This window comes from Schistocerca piceifrons, chromosome 1, assembly GCF_021461385.2.
Source record: "Schistocerca piceifrons isolate TAMUIC-IGC-003096 chromosome 1, iqSchPice1.1, whole genome shotgun sequence".
Classification (NCBI taxonomy): Eukaryota; Metazoa; Arthropoda; class Insecta; order Orthoptera; family Acrididae; genus Schistocerca; species Schistocerca piceifrons.
The window spans coordinates 748,774,525-748,797,347 of record NC_060138.1 but is presented as its reverse complement, the minus strand read 5'-3'; the positions used below and the strand labels follow the sequence as shown (position 1 = coordinate 748,797,347).

Sequence of the window (22,823 nt, the reverse complement as noted above, 5' to 3'; positions counted from 1 at the left end):
TCCAGCCACTTATCCTGTCACTGACAAGTAACCTGTGTCTCAATAGTGAGGGCACTGAATGCTGGGAGATGGCTGATGCATCTGCCAATTCATTATTGCTCTTGATTGCCATATACCACGGCAGACTATCACCTCCTTGCCTACATATTGCGAGTGAAGGGTGGTGTCCTGAATGGATTTCACAACATTATCTGCTGGTTACATGCAATTATGGCTAGCAGTTCACTCAGGGAATTGGAAGAGATGATGAAATTTGTCACATAAATACATCTCAACAGTTCCAGTATCCTCAATATTTTGTGCACTCCAGCATCATAAACAATGAATTTGTTCAGTGTAAGAAGCTTGAGGCCACTATTAGGGAACACTACAGAACAGCCACAGGTATTTCCTCGCTTAGTTCTGTCGGTGACGAATGTCTTAAAATTACTGTGTAGGTCTTCTTCTTATGTCTCCAACCATCATGCTGACTAGCAGTAGCTCACCATACTTTTATGTCTTCGGCCTTCCTCTAGAAAACAGTGTAGATGGTGTAGCTGGCATCTTCCATGTTCTGGCCGATGTATTCCAGTCTCTTGCATCCTTCGCTTTCATGTCCCCCCAATGATGCTTTTAATGACACCATCATGTCTCAGAAAATGGTCAACCTATGTATCCCTTCTGTGTTGGGTAAGTGGTGGTTTCTCTTCCTCCACTCTGTGGAGCAGCTCCTTATCTTATACCTAGTCAACCCAGGAAATGCATCGCATCTCAAATGCTACTATTTCATGTTTTCCTGCTACTCTTGAGTGTCCATGTTTCCTTTTCAAACAGAAGCATGCTCCAAACAAAAGTCTTTACGAGGTGTTCTCTGAGATGTTTGTCTATGCAGCTGGATGTAAAAAGATTTCTTCCCTTGTAAAATCAGCTTTTGCATGATGGATTTGGCTTGTAATATCCTTATTAGATTTTCAATCTGATGTAATGTAACTCTCTTGGTAGGCAAAGAACTCAATGGTCTCTAGTCACTCACTGTTAAGTGAGCAATGGACAACAGTGTTTTGTCTACTTGCTACTGAGACTTCTGTTTTAGCTTCATTAATTTTCATATTATGGGAAGAGTTGAGGGTGGTCATCATCTGAGCCAGGATAGCTTCTAATTGTTCTATGCCCACAGCAATATCATCAGTATGTCTAAACCATTCTATTTTTTTATCATAGATTTTAATTTGTACTATAGATCCTAGTTTCTCCCTGACTTCATCAATTGCCTTCTGAATGTGCCCACTGACAAAGACAGGAGGGATCAAACAGTCTGCCATACCCTTTGCTTAACCGTTTCGCTGCTGCAGACGTGCTTGTTGCATTTAGTGCTGACGTAACTTTTGTTACGGCAGTACTGTTCACCACATACTAGTGCCTGTGATTAGAGAAAGTATTGTAGTCAATATGAAATACTTATTACCTTACTTTTTGAAAACTATTGGCAAAAAAAAAAATTTTTACACATCTTAAAGTCCACTTGATAGAGAACTGAATTTATTTTCATTAACTGTCATGCTTACCACGCTTACCAAATCAAGTAAAACATTGCACACAATTTTAAAGAGCTCGCAGAGGTAAAAACACATTGCATAAACTTTGCGAACAGTTGATTTTAGCTCATATATTACAGTAATCAAATGTAGATAAGATTCCTAAATTTCATTTAAAATTGAGAGCAGAAAGATACCTCATTTCATTCTCGAGTTATTGGATTTTATATCCAAAAGGCAGTTGAGCAAGATGCACCCATTCACATCCTTGTGCATCGCAAATAATGTGGTCATAACAATCATCATATCTCTCAAACAATTCAAGATACTGAAAAATGATTTTTTTGGGTTTCTTTGCAAATGATAGTACACAATGAGGCATATACATTGGTGGGCCAAAACATTATGACTACCTGGTTAATAGCTCATTTGTCCGTCTTTGGAATTAAATAAATCACTGATTCTACATATCAAGGATCCAAAAGTTTGTTGGTAGGTTTGTGGAAGTATGTGGCATTAGATGTCTATACACACACATCACGTAATTCGCATAAATAACAGGCCACTGATATGCGTACATGGCGATAGCCCCTGATAGTGACCCAGAAGGGTTCTATAGGGTTTACATCAGTCGAATTAGGTCACTGAGACATTAATGTGACTTCACTATGCTCCTCAGACCACAGTAGCACAGTGCTGGCTCCGAGGCATGGTCAATTGTACTGCTGGGAGATAACATCACCACTGGAGAAGACATTAAGCAAGAAGGGATGCAAGTGGTTCGCAGCTGTCAGCATGTCTTCGATTACTACCACACACCCCTTGCAAATGCAGAATACCAACCTCCATAACATAATGCTGTTCCCACCAGCCTGTGTCCATGACGTACTACACATTTCGAGCCACCATTCACCTTGATGGCGGCATTTGTGGAGACAACCACTGACTTAGTGTAGCAAAAATGTGATTCACTCGAACTGCCTACACATTTCCATTGATTGACAGCTGAATCCTGATGGTCCAATCATAATTGACGATGTCGTTGAGTCAACATGTGAACATCAACAAGTACAGGTGGTCTACTGCGGAGCTCCATATTCAACAATGTACAATGAACAGTGTGTTCTGAAACACTTGTGCGTGCACCAACATTATGCTCTTTCGCCAGAAATGCCACAGATCACCATCTATCCTACTTCACAGACAGACAAGCCTCTGAACCCCACATTCCATGAAGAGTCATGAACATCCAATCATGTAGCGCCTAGGGGTAATTTTAGTGTCCTTCTACCTCTTCCTGTAGATGCTCACGATGGTAGCACATCAACATTTCACCAGCTTCACCATTTTCAAGATACTCGTTCCAAGGCTCTGTGTAATAATAATCTGCTCTTTGTCAAAGCCATTTATCTCAATGGATTTCCCCATTTGCAGCCCATTTCTTCGCTAGGGTGATCCCCCATCCATGTCTGCTCCATTTACATACTTTTGTTACTGCATCATGTGCCCACAATGTCACCAAATGGCATCCAGTGTCATGGTGGGCAGTGGTCATAATGCTTTGGCTCATCAGTGTGTGTTGTATGATGAATACTCGAATTTTTTTTATTCACCAGTATAAGTAATTGACTCATCGGCAATTCTGGATGCATTCAGATGTCCACAGCACTAAAAAAAATCAACAGTGTGCACATATAATGTCCACAACATCTGATGAATGCCATAGCACAACATGTATACATGCCCACAGCAGCGAGAGTGTTAATAGTACCTCTTTCTTGATGTGCTCCATATTTTATCAAAGCCACCTCTTCTCTACATGGTCTCTGCACTATTCTTCTGTCCTTGTGACCTGAGCCTTCTTTCAAGAATTAATCATAAATGGAGTATTGCTCCTCATATGCTCACACCTCTTCTAAAGCCAAATTGGTCATCCATGATCACTCCATATAACCTACCTTTGATCCTCCTTAGAATGATAGGTGTCAAGATCTGGGAGCCATGTGTTACCTAACTGAGGGTCCTATATGGTTCAAATCTACGAGGGTTGCCCAGTAAATAATGCCCCATATTTTTTTTCTCCAGAAGTATTTATTCCACAACAATCAAATTTACATATGTGAAAGACTGATGTTTTGTCTACTTGCTTTATTTTTCCACATAATCTCCTTCAAGTTCGACGGCCTTTTTCCAGCGAGACACAAGAGCGTGTATTCCCTGCCGGTAAAAATCTGTACTCTGCCTACGGAGCCAGGTTGTCACTTCGTGAATCACTTCTTCGTCATCGGCAAAACGTCTTCCACGAATGAAATTCTTCATTGGCCCAAACAAGTGAAAGTCTGAAGGAGCCAAATCGGGGCTGTAGGGTGGATGGGGTAACACTATCTAACCCAGTTTCACGATGTGTTCACAAGTCCTCAAACTTGTGTGAGGACGAGCGTTATCATGCTGAATCAAAACATCCTGTGGGTTAACATGACGCCCAAGGCGCCGGAAGCGCTGCTTAAGTTTGTCTAATGTTTTGACATAAGCCTCTGAATTAATGGTACTGCCTTTTGGCATCACATCAATGAGAATTACGCCCTCGCAATCCCAAAACACAGTCATCATGACTTTTCCGGCTGAAGGAACTGTTTTGAATTTTTTCTTCTGTGGAGAATAAGCATGACGCCATTCCATCGATTGTCTTTTTGTTTTGGGCTCAAAATGATGCACCCAAGTTTCATCACCTGTCACAATCCGTGACAAAAAGGCCTCCCCGTCAACGTGAAAGCGTCGCAACAAATCGAAAGAAATGTCTTTTCTTTGGGATTTGTGATCGACAGTAAGACACCGAGGAACCCATCTTGCACACACTTTTGAGTATCCAAGCTGATTGATAATCACATCCACACTTCCTTTGCTTACTGACAACTCCAGTGCCAATTGTCGAGTCGTAATGCGTCGATCCCGTCGAATGAGAACATCAGCCCGCTGCAACATGTCAGGCGTGACAGCCGTGGGAGGCCTTCCTGACCGCGGCAAATCTCGGAGCTCCGCAGCACCGCCCTCTGATGCTTTCACCCTCTGTGCCCAGCGACCAACAGTACTCCTATCGACTGCAGATGTTCCGTAGACTTTGCACAAGCGTTTATGAATATTGCCCACGGTTTCTTCCTCTGCTACGAGAAATTCAATCACTGCACGCTGTTTATGACGGATGTCACCTGCAGACGCCATTTTAGAACATTCCTACACCACCGCTCTCTGTCGGAGGAAACTGAAACTTTGCGTACACACGCGGGAAACTTCAAATAACTCGCACCTAAAGTGTCACATTTCTAATATTTTTTATTTCGGAGAAAAAAAATATACGGCATTATTTACTGGGCAACCCTCGTATCTGCAGATGCTTTCTTTGGTACTGGAATGGTAACACATTTTTTTCGGTCTGTTGGGAGCTTTCTGGTTTCATATATAACTTGTACGAGATGGAGCAATTCTTCATATAGCCATTCTAAAGCATTCTTGATGGGTTCTGTTGGTATATTATCAACTTCTGTGGCTTCCCAGGTTTTAGCTACCAAATTGCAATGTTTCTTGTCTTCCAAATTGACTTCCTTTGTTCTCCAGTAGCAGATCTTCAATATTTGCTGCACACAGCTTTTCCAGGTACTGTTCCCACCTTTCTACTCAAATAATACTATTCCAACTTCATTTTTTACTCCACTTCATTTTACTTGTCTATTCTCAAAGGACTGTTTTAACTGCTTTATAGGCACATTCCAGCTTCCATACATTGATCATTTCATTCAGCTCGTTGCACTGTTCCTCCAAGAACTATTGTTCAGTCCTTTTGACTCTTGATTTATTTTACTCTTCAACACTATATATAGACTTTGTTTTTCCTGAGTTGTCTTGTTACAGATTACATCTTAAATTTATTTTTGTTATTATGCTTCAGTGATCAATTCTTTTTTATGCTTTGCCCTCTGTCTTCCAACAACTTTATTTGCTGATTTGCTGTTCAGATAATACTTTTCAAGGATTCCCATCATCCTTCAACATGTCCGATGTTTTTCGTAACTGTAGCCATGTTTGTTTGTTCCTTGTACACCAAACTAATCATATCATTCTTTAGTTTATTCAGATCCCATTCCTCAAAGTTTTTTCCTTCAGTTTTTTTAAGTTTCAGATCACATGCACCTATCACTATGTTATACTCACTATTGATGTCTGGACCTGGGTAGCTTTTACAGTTTCTTTCTTGATTCTGGAACCTACATCCAACTAGAATGAAGTTTATCTGGTATCTTGTATCTCCTCCTATCTCCCAGAGCCTTCCATGTATACCTTCCCCATGGATGGTGTTGAAACCACAAACTGGTTGGGGTTGCACAGTGAGTAGCATGCTGGACTCACAGCTGGGGAGGATGTTTGTTCAAATTCCTGTCCTGCAATCCAGATTTATGTTTTCCATGATTTTCCTAAATCACTACAGGCAAATGCTGGGACAGTTCCTTTGAAATGGGCACAACTTTTCTTCACTATTCTTTTATAATCTGAGCTTGTGCTCTGTCTCTAACGACCACACGGTGGATAGTATGTTAAACTCTACTCTTGATTCCTTCCTTCAACCATGTTTTACATCTCAGTATTCTACACATCTTAGTATTCTACTAATCTATCTCCCCATTCATTTCTTTCCCCAATCCCTCTTCCTTCTCCAACTGATGCATTCCAATTTCCAGTAATGATAAGGTCGTCTTGTCCTTCAACTCTATTTACAGCATTTTTTATCTCATTCCTCTTTTTCATCACAAGTTGATGTCTGCATGTACACTTGAACTGTAAATTCTTTCTCTCTTGTTTGGTTTAGTCCCCTCCTGAAGATCCGAATGGAGGACTATCCCAGAATCTTTAACAAAAATATGCTTCATATTAATTATTCAAGCGAAACTAAACAGTTGTTTCTTGGGATATCCTGCAGATCTTTAATGTAGTGATTTCCCCTTGCCTTCCCCATCCCATGCTGTTGACTTGAGAAGAATTCTTCAGCCTGCAGGAAGGATTTCTCCTTTCAATACCTAGCAGGAGACCTAGGTCTCTACTGGCTCATCCACCCATCAACGTGGCTGTTGGCACTTGGTCAGTAGGATTCCTTATCCCAGGAATCTTTCAGTCCCTGTGCTCGTTAGCCATTTGTTTTCACAAACGTTGTCCATCCCCCTCTAGGTCGTGGAAGTGAGCATCAGGATTTTCCTTTCATCGAGCCTAGGATCAAGATGCATTTCCCAGTCTCTCCAACACTTTTAGAGCATATTAAAATAAAATTTTATAAAATAACAGTCTGAAAACAGCACTCCTATATCCAGGTACATTTAGAATTACTTTTGGTTTCCTAATTAAGTAGAGAGGCAGCTGGATCCAACAAGGATAAGAACATTAGATGGTACCAACTACCTCTAGGTTGTTTTTTACACAAATTTCAAATGTCTTTGTAGAACGTGGGCGATTGGCAAAAGCCATTTTAATGGGTGAAAAGTTAACTTGACACAATACAAACAATAAATCAGATGGAATATTGGTAATCGCAGGTAATATAAGAACTAGTACACTCAGGACACCATGAAGAGTGCAGCGCATTCTGAAGGAATTACAGGTCAGTTTCAAGAAAAGCAAATACAAAATTTATTGGTAAACATCAAGGCAAAGCAGGATGTTGATCCAATCTCGAAGATGATAAAGACAAAGAAGAGGGGGGGGGGGGGGGGGGGATGATACAAAGATCTTTACACAGTACCTAAAAGAGCAGGATGTCTGGATTTGAAGAGTCATTCCCATGTCAGACCATAGGAGTTCATGTATCCCAAAGAAGGAATTGGAAGAACTGATCAAATAACATAAGCTATTCTCACTTTGGACCAAAGGAATGTTTTAGAAGCTACACGAATACTGTATGTTCAATGGCATAGCCAAAATGTGTGAGCAGTGATGAAAACTTGTGATTTATGTCCAAAAACAATGAGCACAAAGATTTGACACACAGTATTGTAGTAGCAAAACTAGGAGAAATGGTTGCTTACACTTCCTACAGTCAAGGTTAAATGGGATTTTACACAGGATTTGAGCATCAAAGAACCATTATGAAAACCCTGTATTCACTAAGAAAGGCCAAAAGCAGTATCACACTAAAGAAGTTACAGCTAAATTATTTAAAAACTATTATTAAACTTGACAGTTTGTAGACTGGTAACTGGACTTGATTAAAATAAAAAGTTTATGAGCAGTTAGTTGAAATTAACAACAGAGAGCAAACTCCTGTTATTAATCATTGTTGAGCTTCCAACCAGCAGAATGTGTTAGAAAGAATTAGGGAGATTGCAATAGGCAACAAAAATTTGGAGTAGAATCTATGCCAGATTTTGAGAATGTAATGAACAGTTTAATCCACAAAAGCATATGAGTGGCAACAAGTAAATGAATCTTAGGAATGAAATCATTAATCTTATTCACCTACTACATAAAATCCCATCCCAGTAGACAGCTTATGACACATTACATTCAAAGGCCACTTCCTTAAACGTACTAGAGAGGCAAATGGGTTTAGTGTTGCTGACACTGCCATTTCACAATAACAATCTGATCATGGAAATAGACACACGCAGTTACTAATATCTTTTGTGAAATTCCTTTCCACAAATATGTCTGTTTATTACCACAAAATGAAAACTAAGTTCTGACCATGTCATATCCTACAAGCACTATGCAACTGAATGAAGTGTTGGTTCCTTGATTGGAACTGCTCATAATCTTTATTTAACAGATACATCCTGTATTTGTAGCCCACAAAAAATAAAATATATGATCTTAATATAGATTTTTGTGATATGCTGCACTCACTTCTGATAAGTGTGCCTCAGATCTGACATCTGATACACGAATGTGAGATCCTGGTTGCCGATGAGGTGATGGTTGAGGAGTTGTGCAAGGTGTTCTATCTGGCTCTCGATTCTGAAACAAACACCAAATACAAAAACTAGCAGAAAACTGACATTTATGGTATGAATCTACTTCTGCACGTATGTCTACATCTACATACATACTCCACAACTCACCATATTGTGTATGGCAGAGGTACCTCATTATTACTGCTCGTCATTCCCTTTCCCGTTCCACATGCAAATGGAGCGAGGGAAATAATGACTACATATTCTTTTTTGTATGAGCCCTGATTCCTCTTACGTCTTTGCAGTCCTTACATTAAATATGCTGGCGGCAGTAGGACGATTCTGCAGTCTGTTGCAAATCTCAGTTCCCTTAACTTTCTCAATAGTGTTTCATAAAAAAGGAATGTTTTCTTCCCTCCAGGAATTCCAGTTTAAGTTCGCATAGCATTTACGTAACATTCATGTGTTGACTGAACCTACTGGCAACAAATCTAGCAGTACATCTTCCTTTAAATCAACCTCGTGGGGGTCTCAAACATGCAAATTGTACTCAAGAATGGGTCACACACAAGTTTTCTATACATGGCCTCCTTTATAGATGTGCTGTACTTTTTCTAGAATTCTTTTAATAAACTGAATTCCAACATTCACCTTCCCTACAACTGATCTCACATACTCGTTCCATTTCATGTCACTTTGCAACTTTACACCTACCTATTTAATTGAAGTAATTGTGTCAAGCAGGAAGAAACTGTGACTGATTTATTTCCTACAACATAAGCGACTTCAGCGCAGCAACTACAGTTGCGGCTTGAACTAACAACTGCACACTCAGCCAGTGAATTGTGAGTAAGCAGTGTTAAACAGCAGATGTGGGGCTTTAGTGTGTCAACACTGTTGTTGTGCTACAAATCACAATGTAGCAACATCTCTAAATTAAGTGTTCAGAACCTTCTTCAGAATGTTTTGAAGGAGAGAAAAATGTGTGCAAAGTTTGTCCTGCATGCCCTGACTTATCAAACAAAAAAAAACCACGCAAGTGGATTTCAGCTGTGACTTGATTGAAATGGAAAACACGGACATTTATTTTCTGGAAAAAATGACAAGTTCTGGTGTTATCAGCACAAACCTAGCAAAAAAGCAATAAATGTACAAAAATTCAAAAGGCTTTGATGACATAACTACATAACTGACATTCAAGCCAATGTGACATGCAAGTTGAACAACATCCCAAAGAAAGGCTTTTCTGATTGTATGAACATTCTGTGTGTTGTACTCAAGTGGTGGGAGACTACATAGAGTGGCCAAAGCATTAAAACCATCACCTTCACTTTTCTCTAGTTTTTATTAATCCAGTATTGTAACTATTTGGACTGTAACACTATATTTCTGACTCCCTTCATAACAGGTGTGCTTCTTCCTAAGTTTGTATCTGTTTTCACTCTCCATATTACTAGTCTATGGTCACTTGAAATTAAATCAGTTTACAACCTTTACATGCTATTCTAGTTCTCTCCACAGCATGCCTTAAGCTGTATATGTCCCCTGAATGGTTTCAAATGAGTCACAACAATACAGGCACCAGACAATCCTAATGATCTCCTGATATACGTCATATCATATCATCTCACACAAGGCTGATACAAATAGGCAGAGCAATGGCTCTTTTAAGAGCCACTTGTGCATAAAATTCAATACCAGTGTCAAAGTGTGCCAACTGACCACCAAAGGCATTAACAGAGCCAAATGCCAAATGCAACATAAGATCCTACATGCGAACAAAATTGTTTTGGTAGTCATCCAGGAAACTCATGTAGAAATTGAAGAGTTGACTTATTTCAAGAGGTAAAATACCTAGACTTGATTTACTTGGAGCTACATACAACAAGGTTTATGATGTAGTGACGTATATCTGTAACAATATAGATAAAGCCTGCAGTGTCTCTATCAGTACCATAAATAATACAATGAAGTCATCATCAGAATTAGGGAAGTAACTGTTGTGAATGCACATGTGCTAAAAACTCAAGACAACCCTATGGTGTACTTGGGGGGGGGGGGGGGGGGGGGTGTTTAGACAGCAGTCATGGACTATATGGAAATACAAATTTAATGATGAAACTGGGGCCACACTGCTTGGCTGATCTGAAGGACACAACCTCCATCTGCTTTTTGATGCTAAAGATCAGTGTACATCCTATCCAGTGCCTACAAAACAGATCACAACCCTGATTTATGTTTTTGTTTCGTGTCTTCTGACAATAAAGGCCTGCCATTACCAGTATCAAGGAAAGTCCCAGACAACTTACATAGGAATCATTGTTCAGTTACAGGAATATCTGTTGTAAGATCATTCCCCAGACCTAGATCGAACTGGCCCGCAATTCCTGAAAATCTGGACTAACGTGTGAGATGGATCCCACCAGTAACCACAAACTAGAAGAGGTTCACTGGAGCTGTGCTCTGCATAGCAAAGAAATGTATACCAAGAGACTTCCGTTAGAAATATGTATCTCGGTGGACAAAAAAGTGCAAAACTCTATACAAAAAGATTTCTGACTACAATGACTGTGAAACAGCTGATGAACTCTTGCACAGCATCGAAGCAGCTTGCCACTTGCAGGCGACTGAAATAGTAGAGGCCTTAGACTTCCTCATCTCAACTAGAAAAGCCTGGTCCTTGCCGAGAAAGCTTGGAGGTGGTAACCCATCAGCGTGCACAAAGGAGACTGTTATCATCAAGCAAGTAGCAAATAACATTGTGTCCACCTCCAAAACTAATCAGATTCAAGCAAACAGAATTAAAGTCAAGGCTCTCAAATTAGCCGGTAATTCTGAACGGTATTACTCCAGGCCATTCAGCAGCAACGAAATAATAACAGCTCTCAAAGAGATGGAAGCAGGCAAGGCGCCTGGTTTTGATGGCATCCACTCAGAATTTCTAATCCACAGTGGAAATTATGTCCAACAGTGGCTAGTGGAATTCTTTACTGATATTCTCCAAACTGGTAACATACACCATGGTTTGAAAACTAGGTGAACCAAATGAAAAACAACAGAAAGACTGAACCACTGCTTTACTTAGCACAGTATATACACATTTGGAAAGAATAATGTATACTGGATTCAGCCACAAAATTTTCCAAAACCTTCCTGCTGAAGAGGAAGGATTCCATCTGAACTGCAGCTGCACTGAGCAACTTCTCTTGATGGAAACTTTTATTGCAGCAGGATTTCAAAACAAACAAAAGTGCTCAACAGTGTTTATAGATCTGACAGTGGCTTATGGTACTGCGTGAAGGTGAGGGGTAATGTTCAAACTTTTACGAATCATATCGCGTCTTAAAACTGGAAACCTCGTCAACACTATGTTAAGCAACAGAAGCTTCCAATTCCTAGTGAGTAATGAGTCATATAATGAAGTTTAATAATGACCTTTCACAAAGATCAATGCTAGTTCCTGTTAAGTTTTCCCTGAATATAGTAGACAGCAGTCATGCAACATCAAGGGAAAAAAATGGCTCTGAGCACTATGGGACTTAATATATGAGGTCATCAGTCCCCTAGAACTTACAACTACTTAAACCTAACTAACCTAAGGACATCACACACATCCATGCCTGAGGCAGGATTCGAACCTGCGATCGTAGCGGTCGCGCGGTTCCAGACTGACGCACCTAGAACCGCTCGGCCACACCGGCCGGCTACGTCAAGGAAATTTGGATTGTTCACAACTGGGCTCTTGCTGCAAGCCACAGAGACCTGGTCATTATTGAGTCTGTCTTGATTGGAGATCTACAAATTGTTGGCTAATACTTCTGTAACTGGAAGTTACAGGCAACTGCTGCCAAAACAAAGTCACCAGTTTCTACCTTAACAATAAGTTCGCCAACAGGGAAATAAAGGTATATTTTGAAGAAAAACAGCTGAGGCGTAACAGAAGTCCATGTTTTGTAGGGATCACTCTTACATGACACTCAGTTTTCAAGTGCTGCTAAGATGAAGACAAGAAATAACATCCTGAAGAAACTTTGTGGTGCAATAAGGGCTACATCAGCTCCAACATTAAAAACTTCTGCTACATCATTTCCAACATTAAGAGCTTATGCTCTTACAGTGGCCGTGTTGCAGAATATTGTGCTGCAGTCAGGATCATCAACATGTAGCTCAACCAGACTATGGGCATTGTCACAGGAACAACGAGAAATACTGCAACTTTCTGGCTGCACATCCTCAGTAATATAACATCTCCATTTTTATGGTGAGAATCTGCTCTGTAAACCATCTGGTCATCTTTATCTCCCTGCATCTGAGGACAGTCATGCACTCAATAAAAGCAGACTTCACTTGTCATACACCTCTACAATGCGCAAAATATTTCATGGACAATGGAGTAACAGTTACAGGCTGATGGGCAGGATTATGGCAGAACAATGATACCCCAGAACAGCTAAGATGCCAAGCATCTTGCCCAAGCCATCAGATTTTGAAGAGCATCAAATGATCTGGTCTGCACTCAACAGATTAAGGAAAATGTGTCGACTCAATGTACAAATGGGGATTACCAACATCATACAGCTCTGACTGATGCAGAATGACAAACTATTTAGCATATCAGATGTGCATGCCCAAAATGATCATTTCCTGGCAACCTGAAGGAGTTCCTGATGGCAACGAAGACATCAACTGAATGTACTCAGCTGTTGGATATATGCCTATGCCCTTCTCTGCTTTGTAAATACTGCAAATTTAATTAACTAATAATTATGGATTTTCTGTGTGTTAAATATTTGTATATGTACTGTTAAAAATGTTTTCTTGTGTAATATTATACTAGACATATATTAAATACCACTTGATAAGATTCACTTAATTTCATTTTTAGTTCAACTGGTCCTTGCTAAGTCAATTTTCTAATAGTTTCCTTCTGGATGAATCTGTAAAGGACAAACTGTTCTTTTGAGAAAATTGTGCTAACATATGAGCCATGTGATTTCTAGTACAAATTATAAGTTTCCTACCAAAGAATCAGTCTTTACATTTTGTCTTATTTTTGCATAAAAATCCATTACCTTGTACTGAGATTTGCTGTTATTTATCAGATTCTGTAATTCTTTTGTAGCAGCAGGGCATATTAAATACTTTGACTTCATTTTTCAAAAAATGAGAAAGACGGCTCATAAAAGTTGTGTTTTGCTTGAAAACTGTCTTCTTTCAAGAAGCGTCTTATTATTATTATTATTATTATTATTATTATTTCTGTCTGTACTTCTGCTCTCATGACAACTATAAAGTCTGAAAACTTTTTTATCCCACTCATAAAAGCTTTTAAAGTAGTACTACTCACTTGCAACAGATTGTGTTTCTATTAATATCATACAAATGGCGACGTTTTCTCGGCTTTCTTTTTCCAGGCACAAATAGTTTGTTGCACTTGCTAAATACAAAAATTTGGAACCATGGCTAGTAAACGGAAGACAAGACTGGCAACTACCTTCAGTGGAACTGATCGATAAATGCTGCCTTCTGAACTCCCAACTCTGTGTTCTGTTCTGTGTTCTGTTCTAAGATATGGGCTTCTGCTAAGAAAGCAGAGTGGAGAGAATATCAGAAATTACCCAGCAGTCACTTTTGCAACTGATATGTATCCAAAAGTGCTTGAAACATGGGGGCTAGCAAACAGTAGTTTTGCAGTGGCATTTTTAATTCAACAGTCACAGACCTGAAGAAAACTGGGAAAAGGTCATAGGTATATCACTTGACAGAGGAAAACTAGAATCAAAAGAGCCTTTCATAGAAACGCTAGACAATCTCTTTGACATCCTCAATTGCAAGTGCGGGATTAAGCTATGTTCAGAATTTGGGGGCCCATGTCCATGTGGTTCTGGCTGTAAACAAGAAGTGCACATCTCCTGTTATTGCTGTTCTTGTTCTACTGATATGAAGATCCCTGTCAAAGTACTAATGTCTATTAAATGTCCAAGAGAGAAGGGTGAGTCTGTTGGTCAGCATCAAATTGGATTACTGGATCTATATAAGCACAGAAGACGAATTAATAATCAGAAGAGACAAGATGAATTAAGAAGAATTTCTGAATATATCCAGAATTGGAAGGAAGAGTTAACATTACAACCAAAAGAAATTATTTTCTCTGAAGAAGATGAAGAGACAACTGATTTTAAAGATGAAGATTCTGAAGATCCTATGCCGATATCACATGATGATTCTGCACAAGAAGTACAATTCAGTATAACACATTACAACTGTGTAATGTTGCATTGCAAAGTATTACGTATGGTGTCAGTCTATGCGCTACAGCTGACATAGGAAGAGATGCACATTTGGATGCTGGATTAATTACTGATGGAAACAGGAAGCTTGTGGTTGATCACAATAAAGTAAAAAGAGCCCAAAAAGTCATGAAATCACTTGATGAAGAATGTCATGCTCAGTGTGGGATAGGCAAGATTGAATGTGTCTTCTTTGATTGACGCCAAGATTCCACTAAAGTTGGTTACAATCAGATACTTTAAGTCATCTGTTTCCAAGTACTATGAAAGAAGAGCATTACACTGTTTGCAGTGAGCCAGGTGGAAAGTACCTTTGACACTCTACTCCAGAGAAGGAAAATGAAAAGGTAACCTGCTGAAGTTATTCCTAAGTATGTTGTGGATTTTTTAAAGAAACCAGCATTGATAAAAGTTTTTCAGGTTATTGGTGGTGGTTCAATGAATTTTAACACTGGTTGGGAAGGAACTGTCATACACTGGGTTAGAACAATGCTGAATGGTAAACTCATCTGGTTGGTTTGTGCTCTTCATGCTAATGGGCTACCATTGCTTTACTTGATCAAACAGTTGGATGAAAAAACTTTGATTAATAACAAGTGAAGTAGTAACAGTCAATAGTTGCTACTCACAATATATTTGAGATGCTGAGTCACAGATAGGCACAACAAAAAGACTGTTACATTCCATACTGGATTTTCCATTGTTTGAAGTGGAGTAGCAAGATTAGCAACATGCTTTATGGTGCAACAGAACTTGAAATCAATCCCTCATTTATCAGAATATCCTTTTCAGAGCCTTTGGCTCAAAGATCAAAGATACGAGGCGTGTTTCTTAAGTAAGTGCCATTTTGAAATTAAAAAAAGACGTTCTAAGATATTTTATTTTTACATGAAAGCCTGTACCTTAATCTACGCACTGACGCCATTACAGTATGATTCTTCCTTTTTTACGTTGTGTACTGAGTGTTTAAGATGCCTCCGATAATTGTGAGTCCCGCCGACTGTGAAATACGGGTTGTTATAAGATTTCTTAGTGCTAAAGGCCTAAAAGCGATCAATATTCATAGTGAGATCTGTGCAGTTTACGGAGAAAACAGTATGAGTGATGGAATGGTAAGAAAGTGGGTGAGAGCATTTAAAGATGGCTGCACAAACGTGCATGATGAACAACGGAGTGGGCGTCCTTCGGTCATTAATGAAAGTTTGGCGCAGGAAGTGGACAATAAGGTGAGAGAAAACAGATGCTTTACAATTTCCTCCTTGCGGAATGACTTTCCTAATGTTTCTCGTAGTGTTTTGTATGGCATTGTAACCGAGCACTTGAATTAGCGAAAATTGTGTGCACATTGGGTACCGAAAATGTTGACGGATGTGCACAAAACCAAACATTTAGACAGTGCATTGACTTTCCTTGAGTGGTACCACAACGACGGTGATGATTTCTTAAGCTAAACTGTTATGGGCGATGAAACATGGGTGGCCTACGTCACACCAGAATCAAAGCAACAGTCCATGAGGGTTGAGCAAGGGCATCGTTTTGCTGCAAGACAATGCCTGTCTGCATGTGGCGAGTCAGACCAAAGATCTCATCACATTTTTTTGATGGTAAACTCTAGATCATCCTCCGTACAGCCCCGATCTTGCACCCAGTGACTACCATCTGTTCCTGCACTTGAAGAAACACCTGGGCGGTCAGCGTCTTCAAGATGATGATGATGAAGTCAAAACAGTGGTGATGCAGTGGTTAACAAGTCAGGCGGCAGACTTCTATAAAGGGGGTATTCAAAAACTGGTACAATGTTATGACAAGTGCCTCAATATTGACGGAAATTATGTAGAAAAGTAGATTAATGTACAGTCTTTCATGTAAAAATAAAATTCTTGAGATATCTTAGCACGTCTTTTTTTAATTTCAAAACGGTACTTACTTAAAAAAACACACTTCATATGTCTACGGATCAGGATTATGGTTTCAGGAAAGGTTGTCTGGTTGGTTTGGAGTGAAAGGGACTAAACTGCAAAGTCATCAGTCCCTTTATCCAATAAGTGGGAAACCACAAGTGGTCATCAAACGAAGGAGGCAAGAGGCAAATCCTGGAAAGTCTAGGCGTAAGTAGCATAATTAAAAAGAAACAGAGATAAAAGCCCAGAAAAAAAGACAGCACAGACAAGACATTAAAAGACCAGTCAAAAAAAACATTAAAATCAAGAAATGAAAAAAAGAATAAAGAGAATAAAAAGGAGTGAAGGGTAAATGCCAGGCTGAGCCTCCAAACGAGGGCTGCGAAGGTGTGGGGGTGGGGGTGGGGTGGGGGTGGGGGTGGGGTGGGGGTCCAACACAAGATGGGTGCTTCACCAACCCCTCAAGCGGCCAATGAAGTCAAAACACCCTACCTTACATGAATGAACAGAAAACACTTCCGTGGGCAAAATGTAACACCTGGTCAGCCACTTTGGCATCATCTGCTAGCACCACAGGTAGTGTGTCAAGAAGATTAGGATACCAGGACAGATTAGGACAGTCTAGGAGAAAGTGGGCCACCGTCAGGCAGGCTCCATGACAGTAGTGAGGGGAATTCTCACGTCAGAGAATGTGACTATGGGTCAGCCAACTGTGGCCAATGCAGAGTTGACAGAAGTTAGTGGCTTCCCTGAGAAAAGCACACAGGGAAGAATGCCACGTAGCTGTGTTCTCCGTAATTGTCCTTGGTTTGTTTGGGAAGATCAAGGCAGGCTAACAACAGAAGGTCTAGTTCTGGGATAGAATTGGTATCCTGGTGGCCAGCTTGGCCAACCCGTCAGCTCGTTCATTTCCTGAAACCCCAACATGACCGAGGGTCCAAACGAAAACGACCGGTCATCCAGATTGATGGAGGTCAAAGACTAGATCCTGGATAGCTGTAACCAGTGGGTGAGGAGCAAAGCATTAGTCTACATCCTGAAGGCTGCTAAGGGAATCACTACAGATTAGGATATTCTTGCCCTTGCAAGAACAAACATGACTAAGGGTTAGTTTAATGGACATTGGCTGTTGAGCCATTCGTGAATACCACTTCCAAACCCAGACACGTCTCAAGGGCAGCCAAGAACAGGTGGCGAAAAACTATGGGGTCAGCGGAATCTTTTGTACTAAAGGAGGCTTCGGGACAAATCCGAGGTCTGGGCATAAGCCAGGGGGCAGATGTGATGTTTCCCTGACAAGAGGTGACAGTAGAGGAAGCTGCAGTTCAGAGCAGGCACACTAGGGGTGTGCAGCAATTATAAGCCCACTTCTGGGTTGCTGGGTTATGGGAGGTGGAGATCCCTTCCAGGAAAAAGGACATGGTAGTTGGGGTTTCCTGGGAAGCTACGAACATGTATAGCATAATCCAGCACTATTGTTGGTGCCTGGTAGACAATGGAGGGATTCCAGCCCCAACTAGTAGGACATTCACAGGGTTAATTCGATAGGTTCCTGTCACAAGTCAGACCCCACAATGATGAATGGTGCCCAGCATCTACAATGCTGAGGGTGACACTGAACCATATGCAAGAATCCCATAATCAAAATGGGACAGAATCAGGGTTTTGTAAAGCTGCAGAAGGGTAGAGTGATCTGCACCCCAGCTAGTGTTACTGAAGAAGCCAAGTATACTGAGGTGTTGCCAGCACTTTCACTTAAGTTGGCAAATGTGGGGAAGCCACATCAGCTGGGAATTGAAGACCAGTCCCAAAAAGCGGTATGTCTCAATTACAAGCAGTAACAGAATGTCTAGGTAAAGCTTTGGATGTGGGTGGGCAGTACAGTGGCAACAGAAGCGCATGACACACATCTTGGCAGCTGAAAATCGAAACCATAGGTGAGAGCCCATGACTGTGCCTTTCGTATGGTGCCTGTAGGTGACACTCATCAACACCCATACTAGAGGAGCAGTAATAAAACCAAAAATCACTGGCATATAAGGAGAATGCTACCGAAGACGCCACAACTGCTGATGGCTACCAGACAGAGCAGGACACTCAGTACACAGCTCTGCAGGACCCCAATCTCTGGGAGATTGGGGGAGGGGGGTCTTACTGAGTGAAGAAGCGCCCACTTGAACCTGGAATGCACGGTGCAACAAGAAGTTCTTGACAAAAATCAGGAGTGGACCCCAGACAGCCCACTCAAGTAACGTACTAAGGATTTTGTGATGCCATGTCATATCATAAGCCTTCTGTTGGTCTAGAAAGACAGCACTGAGGTGCTGACGACAAACAAAGACTGTCCGGATGATGAAATCCAGGTGAACCAAATTATCAGTAGAGGAGCAATTATAAGGACAGGCACGCTTCCAATTGATTAGCCATTATTAGAAACTGGCCCTGTAAAACACTCGGTTGTTAACAATAATAGCAAATAGGATTTGTCACATATGGGTTTCCATACACGGCCTTCCAGGCAACAAGACGATGTTACAACAGCTTGTGGGATATAATAATGATGTTTGCAATACCTGCTGGTTTACAATCAAATTGAAATTCTCTTGGGTGGAAGAATACTGCCACATTCTTTATCAAGAGAAGCTCCTAAAACACCAGAGGGAGGCATTAGCATATATTGTTTTGTCAACAATCCAACATTCATTGTGGTTGGCATTTAGTGTTTCAGACACTTATGTCCTCAGTAAACCCTGAAGAAAAGAAAGAAGGAGTCCAGAAGATAACTGCAATGATGAATGAAGATGATGATACACGAGGAAACCTATCTGTTCGGCTTAGTTAAGTACCTGTAGTAAATCCAAATGCAACTTCACTTTTCGAACTGACAGACTGCTCATTAAAAGTATATGAAGCTCCATTTGTAAACTCTAAATACAGAAATAAGGAAATTCCTTCAAGAGCCAATGCAAGTTCCACAGTGGCCATGTCATAGACAGTCCATACCGAGATATGTGAAACAAGTAACAGAGGTTGGTTGGTTGGTTTAAAACAGGGACCGGGATCAAAATGCTAGATCATCAGTCCCTCATTCCGATTAAAACAATTCCACAAGGGTGGGAGTAAAACAATCGAGACATACAAAAAACAGCTGGAAGAAAGGAGAAAACCACAAGAATGACAGAAGGGCAACAAACACTAAAATGGACAAAATCAGACAAGAAAACCACAGGGAGATGCAAGAAACATGTAGAAGAGATCAAAACAAGAGAGCAGATTACCACAGCTGGCTGACCACGAGAATAAAAAGGAGAAGCCACCCACTCTGCTACACATTACAACCTCCACCCTAAAAGCACTAGGGTGGAGGACACAGAGGAACGAAGGACATGCACTAAAACTTAGATCAAATGATAAAACCCACCCTCACAAAGAAAATGTAAAACTAAAGCTACTGTTGAGGCATTGTCACCTAACACCGAAGGTCGGGTGCTGGGACAATTAAAAGTCTGCCACAGAGCAGCTAAAAGTGGGCAGCCCAGCAAGAGGTGGACGACCATCATTTGTGAGCCACATCAACACTGAGGTGAGCCCTTGCGATGGAAGAGCTAACCATGTGTTAGCCACGTATGGTCAATGCGGAGCCAACAAAGGACCACTCATTTCCTGCGACAGGATCGCATGGAAGCCTTCCACACATTCGAAATCCCCTTAATAACATGCAGTTTGTTGTGCATACTGTTATACCATTCTGTCTCCCAAAGCCAAAGAACCTAGCGGCGTAAGACAGAATGTAGGTCAGTTTCAGAGATGCCCATCTCCAGGAGCGGTTTCCACAGAGCCTGTTTGGCCAGCATGTCAGCATGTTCGTTGCCTGGGATTCCAACGTGTCCTGGGGTCCACACAAACACCACTGAACGACGGAATCGTTCCAGGGCATAGATGGACTCCTGAATGGGAACTACCAAAGGATGGCGAGGGTAGCACTGGTCGACAGCTTGTAGGCTGCTCAAGGAGTCAGTACACTGGAGAAATGACTCACCAGAGCATCAGCGGATGTGCTCAAGAGCACGAGATATGGCCACCAGCTCTGCAGTGAAAACACTGCAGCCCTCTGGCAAGGAGTGCTGTTCAATATATCCTCCACAAACATAGGCAAAGCCTACATTACCAACAGCCATGGAGCAGTCAGTGTAAACCACTTCATGGCCCCGGTACATGTCGAGAATCAAGAGGAAGCGACAGTGGAAAGCCGCATGGTTAATGGAGTCCTTAGGACCATGCGAAAGGTCCAAAAGAATCTGTGGCCTACATGTACACCATCGAGGTGTATGTGAATTGACCTCGAGGAGAGGTGCTAACAGGAAGGACTCTAGTTCAGACAGAAGGGACCAGACGCGAACCGCAATCGTAAACCCTGACCTGGGCCACTGATGCGGGAGATGAACCGCCATGGTTGGCAAAAGGAGACGGTAATTCAGATGCGCAGGAGAACTACAAATGTGTGCAACATAACTGGCGAGCAGTTGTGCACATCTAACCTTCAACAGAGGGACTTGGCCTCCACCAGGTCACCGGAATTGTTCTAAAAGCTCCCATCACAAGGCAAATGCCACAGTGGTGCACTGGGTCGAGTAAATGCAACACTGAGGGCGCCACCAAACTGTAAACCAGACTCCCATAATCAACGCAGGATTGAACAAGGGCTCTGTAGAGCTCCAGCAGTGTGTTGCTCAGCCAGCAGTGGGAATTGAGGTGCTTCCAGCACCTCCCACTAATGTTGACAAAGGTGAGGTAGCTAAGTCAATCGGGTGTTGAAAACCAATCCTAAGAATCAATATGTATCCACTACAATGAGTGGAACATCATTAAGGTAAAGTTGTGGTTCTGGATGAACGGCGTGATGCCGACAGAAATGCATGACACATGACTCACGGCTGAAAACTGGAAGCCGTGGGCTAGAGCCCATGACTGCACCTTGTCACTGGCTCCCTGTAGGTGCCACTCAGCAGCACCAGTACTGAAGGAGCAGTACGAAATGCAGAAGTCATCCGCATACAGAGAAGGTAAGACCAACGGCCTTACAGCTGCTTCTAGACCATTAATAGACACTAAAAGTAGAGAGACACTCAAAACGGAGCCTTGCGGAACGCCATTCACCTGAATACGGGGTGAACTATCGGAGGCACCGACTGTGACATGGGAAGTATGGAGCGACAGGAAGGTTTGGATAAAAATCGGGAGCAGGCCCTGGAGACCCCGCTGATACAATGCGGCGAGGATATGATGTTGCCAGGTTGTGTTGTATGCTTTACATAATTCGAAAAGGATGTCAAAAAGATGTTGGCATCTGGAAAAGGCTGTTCGGATGGCAGACTCGAGGGACACAAGATTATCAGTGGTAGAGCGACTCAGGCGGAAGCCGCCCTGACATGGGACCAGTAGGCAACATGACTCCAGAACCCAACCCAACCCAACCCAACCGCTGACACACCATACATTCCAGCAGCTTACAAAGAAAGTTGGTGAGGCTGATGGGCCGGTAGATATCCATATCAAGTGGGTTTTGACCGGGTTTGAGCACTGGAATTATGGTACTCTCCCACCAATGGGATGGAACGACACCATCGCACTAGATCCGGTTGAAGATGATGAGGAGTGTCACTTGTAGTCAGATGACAGACGTTCAATCATCTGACTGTGGATCCGATACGGCCCAGGAGCTGTGTTGGGGCAATGTGCAAGGGCGCTGAGGAGCTCCCACTCTGTAAATGGGGCGTTATAGATTTCACTGTGGCCTATAGTGAACGAGATGATTTTCCTTTCCATCTACCATTTGAGGGTGCAAAAGGCTGGGGGGTAGTTCTCCGACGCTGAGGCTCGAGCATAGTGCTCATCAATCGCATTTGTGTCAGTAAATAACACGCCACTGATATTAATGCCAGGGAGACCTGCTGGATTCTGGTACCCAAAAAGACATCTGATCTTCGTCCAGACTTGGGAAGGTGACATATGGCACCCAATGGTCGACAAGTAACTCTCCCAACACTCCTGTTTCCGTCGTTTTATAGGCTGGCAAACGTGGGCACAGAGGCGCTTAAAGGCTACTAGGTGCTATAGGGAAGGGTGCCACTTATGTCGCTACAGAGCTCACCAACACTCTTTAATTGCCTCAGTGACTTCCAGCGACAA

At 41.7% G+C, this 22,823-nt stretch overlaps 1 protein-coding gene across 14 annotated transcripts in view; it reads right to left on the bottom strand.

The window, feature by feature from the left end:
- The window catches only part of LOC124711896 (longitudinals lacking protein, isoforms H/M/V-like), a 474,926-nt gene that overhangs the window by 381,791 nt on the left and 70,312 nt on the right, over positions 1–22,823 (bottom strand). For all 14 annotated transcript variants that reach the window (XR_007005545.1, XM_047242147.1, XM_047242204.1 and 11 more), the window contains one exon: positions 8,397–8,507. Coding sequence is in view for 13 of the 14 variants with exons in the window: in XM_047242147.1 (XP_047098103.1) it covers positions 8,397–8,507 (111 nt within the window). In the remaining variant the exon portion in view is untranslated. The remainder of the gene's footprint in view (positions 1–8,396; positions 8,508–22,823) is intronic.